Raw genomic sequence first — 5,005 nt, forward strand, 5'->3', positions numbered from 1 at the left:
TCGGCGCCTGGGTCCTACGGACAGTTACAAATATATCTACTTTCCCATGTTATATACAGATTGTAACATTTCTGGGGGCGGGAAGAGAAAGGCTTTCGATTTGACAATATATTTAATCTATATGCCTTATAAGTATTACAATGAGCTGTCTAACCTTTAGCTTAACGTTAATACCAAGTTCACCTACGAGTTACATTAATAACTTAGATTTCCATTTTATAACATTATACACTTGCTAGTATACATATATATATGTATGTGTGGGGGGGAAAGTGTGTGTGTATATGCGTGTGTGTGTGTATATATATATGTGTGTGTGTATATATATATATATACACACCCCACAATGCACCAAAGATATCCATGCTTATGGCCATAAGCAACAAAGAGTGACTCACGTCTCGGCAATGAAAGTGCACCTTTACAACCCCTGCGATACCCCAGCTCCGCTCGGCCTCGCCCCCCGCTCGCCAGGGCAGGAGCCCGCAGCGGGCGCTGCGCCCTGGAGGAGGCAGGCAGGCAGGCAGGCAGGGAGGCAGGCAGGGAGGGAGCCGCCTGCGCCCACGCGTCCGCGCCCGTCTCGCCACCTCCCCCCGGGCCGCCTGCCGCCGCCGCCGCCGCCCGCGGGCCGCCGCCGCGCTATTGCTTCTCGGGGGTGTTGTTGACCATGGGCCCGTAGAGGCCGTTGGAGTAGACCTGCTCCTTGTGCACGGCGGAGCGGTCCCGCATGAGGTCGCTGAAGGCGTAGTCCACGGGCGGCCGGAAGCCCAGCGTGGGCATGAGCCCGGCCGTGGAGTAGGGCGTCATGAAGGCCAGTCCGCGGCTGTGCGCCGAGTAGGCGAGGCGCAGCGGGTTGAGTCCCAGGTGGGTGCCCAGCGGGTAGGCGCCGGCCTCGGCGCCGAAGTGCGTGGCGTTGGGCTGCAGGGGCGAGAAGGCGGAGCGGCTGCCCAGGGCGCCGATGGCCGGGGCCATGGCGCCGGCTATCAAGGGCCGGTGGTGGGCGGCGGCGGCGGCGGCGGGCGTGGGCGGCAGGCCCTGCAGGGCGCCGTCCCGGGGCCAGCCCTCCTCGGGGCCCTTGTCCGGGCCGCGGTTGTTGAGGATCTGCTCGATGGCCTGTACCACGTCCCCGCCGCAGCCCTGCAGCACCAGCTCCAGCACGCTGCGCTTGTGCGCCGGGAAGACGCGCGTCAGGATGTCGATGGGAGTCCGCTGCCGGCCGCCGGCCGCGGGCGACGGGTCCTGCTCGTCCTTGTCCGCCTCCGAGCCCGAGTCCGAGCCCAGCGGGCTGATGGAGCCCGGGCTCTCCTCCCCCTCCTTGGCGCCCTTGGACACGGGCGAGCTCAGGAAGGACTCGCCGTCCCCGTTCTCCGAGCCCGAGCCGTGGCGAGCGTCCGGGGAGGAGGTGCCGGGCACGGACTCGCCGTCCGGGGACAGCGGCTTCCCGCCCGCCTGCTGCGGCGTCACGGCGCGGCTCGGCAGCAGCGTCTTGGGGAACAGCTCAAACTTCTGCATCTTGGCGTCTGCGGGGCGGCGGGGGAGGAAGGGAAAGAGCCCGTGAGTGCCGCCGCCTGCGCTCGCCGCACGCCCGGGCCGCGCCGCGCCGCGCCGGCAGCGCCGAGCACCGCCCCGCGGCGCAGCCCCTCGCGCCGCCGCCCGCGGGGGGCCGGGACGGGGCCCCTGCCCCGGCGCCGCCTTCCCCCGTCCCCGCCGGCGGGGCTGCCCGGCCGCCCCGGCCCCAGCTCCTCACAGGGGCCGCCCCGGCCGCCCAAGCCCCGAATCCTGTCGCGGGCCGTCCTGTCCGCCCCGTCCCCAGATACTGAGGGGGCCGCCCCGGCCCCAGCTCCTCACAGGGGCCGCCCCGGTGCCAGGTCCTGTGAGGGGGCCGCCCCGGCCCCAAACCCCGCCGGGGGCCGCCCCGCCGCCGCCGCCCCGTCGCGGCGCGGCCTTACCTGAGGCGCCGGCGCCTCCGTCGCCGCCGGCCCCGGCGCACACGGAGCCGAAGACCTCGTAGGCGGGCCGCGGCGGGATGATGCCGTTGGCGGCCGCCAGCGCCAGCCCCTCGGCGGTGCCGTAGAGCAGCTGCAGCTCGCGGGCCTCGTTCTCCTCCTGCGCCTGCTGGCGGCGCAGCGCCACCTGCGCGGCCATGACGCGCTGGCGCTCGGCGATGAGCGTGCACTTGGCGCACATGCAGTCCTTCCAGCGGCAGTAGCGCTTGTGGCCCTTGAGCGCCGACACCACGCCGTGGTTGCGGCACCGCGCGCACTTGGGCGTCCGCGGGTACTTCTCGGCCGCCCGCAGCAGCAGCGGCGGCGCCCGCAGCAGGCTCCCGGCCACGCTCACCGGCAGCGTGGCCGCCGCCGCCGCCGCCGCCGCCGCCACCGAGCTGGGGGGCACCGGCGGCGGCGCGGCCGGCACGCTGGGCAGCTCCGACCGCAGCTCCATGCCCGCCACGGCGGCGGGCGGTGCCGCCCCCCTGCCCTCCCCTACCCTGCCCTCCCCTCCCCTACCCTGCCCTCCCCAAAAAAGATAGCGCGCTCGGCCTCCGGCACGGGGAAGCCCGGGCCGCTTCGGGTGCGCCTAGGTGCGAGCGCGGAGCGCCGCCGCGGCCACCTGCCCCCGCCTGGATCGGCGTCACCCCGGCCCCTGCACCGGCGCGAGCCCCAGAGCCGGCTCAAAGCGAGCAGAGGGGGGTGCCGGGAGCCTTTTCCCCCTTCCCCTCCTCCGCTCCCGAAAAAGCAAATCGCGCCGGGCGCCTAAGAAAACTTAAATCGCTCCCGCTTCCTTATTCACCTCCGGCGGGGCAGCGCCAAGCCCGTCTCCTCCGCTCCCCCGGCCGCGCTTAGGGCTGCCTGCTCCCCGCGGCGCCCCGACGACCCCCGAGCTGCTGGAGCTCGGTCCCCCCTCGGCCCCTTTCCACGATCTCCGAGCGTCCCTTCCAGCAGCAGCCCGCGCCGTCAGCGCCGGGACCCCCCGCCGCGCGCCGCAGCGGCCAGAATCGCCGAGAAAAAATGCATCCGTCTTCCGACCGCGCCGCACTCGAACCGCAGCCAGGCAAAGCGGCGGGCAGCCCGCCGCCCGCGGAGCCGACCCCCGCCGCCCGAGCCCCGCGCAGGCTACCGCGGCAGCGCACGGCAGCACCCGCGCCCCGCCGAGTCCCGCGCCTGCCGCTGCGCCGGCATCTGGGATCCGCGGCCCCCGCTTCCCCGCGCTGCTCCCGCAGCGCAGCGCAGCGCAGCGCCCCGCGGCCGCCGAGGCGCCGCGCCGGCCGCGCTGGCGCGTGTGACCCCGCGCGGCGCGGAGCAGAGCGGAGCGGAGCGGAGCTGCCGGAGAGCGCCGCCGCCGCGCGCCGCCCGCCGCCACTCGCGCTATTGTTGCGCCCGACGTTGCCATTAGGCAACATTTGACAACAATGTGGCGCCTGCTATTGGCCAGGGGCGGGAAGCGCCGCTCTGATTGGCCGCCCGCCTGGCCGCGGCGTCCGCCCGGCGGCTCCCGCGAGCGCGCCCGGCGCCGCAGAGCTCGGAGGGTCCCGCACGGGAATTGCATTGAGCGAGCCGCGGCAAAGAGTTCCCGTCCGCGCGCGCGTGTGTGTGCGTGTGCGTGTGTGTGTGCGTGTGTGTGTCCGCATGTGTGTGCGTGAGCGTGTGTGTGTGCGTGTGCAAAAATTTGTCCGATTTCTCGCTACCTGAGAGTTTGGCTTTTCTTTTCTTTTTTTTTTTTAATCCAGTTGAAACAGTAGTTGCCTTGCCAACTATTTGATTTTTTTTTCCGGGGTGTCACTTGTCAAAAGGGTGGGGGAAAATATACCGTGGAAAGTGACAATTCAATTTATGGTCTCCCCCCTCCCCTTGGCGATTTTGTTTTATAGTAGAACCTAACGATACATTTCTTTTCTTCTTTCTTTCTTTCTGTCTTTCTGTCTTCTGTCTGTTTCCTTCTTTCTTTCCTTCTTTCCTTCGTTCTTTCTATTCTTCCTTATTTCCTTTCTTTCTTCTTTCTTGCTTTTCTTTCTTCCTCCTTTCTTTCTTCTATTATTCCTTCTTTCTTTTACCTCTTACTTTCCTTTTTCTTTCATTTCTTTCTTTCTCTCTCTCTCCTTCTCTCTTTCTTTCTCTTCTTCCCTCTCTCTCTCGCTCGCTCTCTCGCTCTTTTTCTCTCACTTTACAACTGCAGGTGAATTTTACAAGCACTGCCGCAATAGGAGAAATGTGAGGTGAGTATGATTTTCGATATTTTCATTGCATTGTCGTCTATACGATCCCTCGCCCGCCCTTCGCTCCCCAGAAAGCGGAGTTCGTTGTTTCTGTTGGTCGCTAGCTGTTTGCGTGACTAAATATTCAACAGGCACCTTCTCGAGTTTCCGCAGGGACAATAAAAACAAGGGGCTGATTTGGGGGAACCAGGCTTTCGAGCTGTAACTGTATATTAACCTGTAAAGCTTTTGTTTTAACATTAACCACCCTGGTTTGACGTCACCTTCGCTGGTAAGCAGCTCGCCCTGGGAGGAGGTAGCAGTTTCGGAGGTCTGGTGGGAAAGACCGCCGGCTCCTTTCCCGAAAGCGCTCACCTCTGCTCCCCAAGAAGGGCCTTCACCACCCGCATCACTTTTTTAAGTTCTTTGTTATATGTTTCCTTAACTCATTGTCCATAACGCTTCCTAACGATGTGAAATTCCCGTCTCGCTGGACCGTCCGTCCGGAGCTCCTGTTAGCACCTAACATCCCACACCTACAGGTTTGAAGTGTTTCAAATGGTCTCCCGAGAGCACGTTAACATGAAACGCCGCGCTCGGCGCCTCCGAAGCAATTTCCATGCTCCGTGCCAGCAGCAAAACGTGGCCTCGGGCCCGGTACCGGCACCCCGCCGCCCATAGGCAAAGACGGGCAAGACTTGGCTTCGCTTTCAGCTTGCCGGCGGCCCCTCGGCCTCCTCCGCGGCAGCGCAACGCCGGGCGCGGCGGAGGAGCCCCGCGCGCTGATGCTCGTTTGCCCCTTTCCTCTGGAAA

General features: G+C 65.6%; 1 protein-coding gene across 1 annotated transcript; it reads right to left on the reverse strand.

Moving 5' to 3' along the window:
• Positions 1-639: 639 nt before the first annotated feature.
• DMRTA2 (DMRT like family A2) lies at positions 640-2,442 on the reverse strand. Its single transcript, XM_067300488.1, has 2 exons — positions 1,950-2,442; positions 640-1,520 (listed from the first exon to the last, which is right to left on the reverse strand). Exons 1-2 carry the CDS (start codon positions 2,440-2,442, stop codon positions 640-642), a joined length of 1,374 nt encoding a protein of 457 aa, XP_067156589.1.
• Between the last annotated feature and the right edge of the window lie 2,563 nt (positions 2,443-5,005).

Source organism: Apteryx mantelli, chromosome 8 (genome assembly GCF_036417845.1).
Source record: "Apteryx mantelli isolate bAptMan1 chromosome 8, bAptMan1.hap1, whole genome shotgun sequence".
Classification (NCBI taxonomy): Eukaryota; Metazoa; Chordata; class Aves; order Apterygiformes; family Apterygidae; genus Apteryx; species Apteryx mantelli.

Excerpts from the sequence above, each read along its gene's own strand:
- DMRTA2 (XM_067300488.1), bottom strand. The coding sequence starts at position 2,442 with ATGGAGCTGCGGTCGGAGCTGCCCAGCGTGCCGGCCGCGCCGCCGCCG. Across the intron at positions 1,521-1,949 it reads CGGAGGCGCCGGCGCCTCAG|ACGCCAAGATGCAGAAGTTT; the intron begins GTAAGGCCGCGC and ends GCCGCCCCGCAG.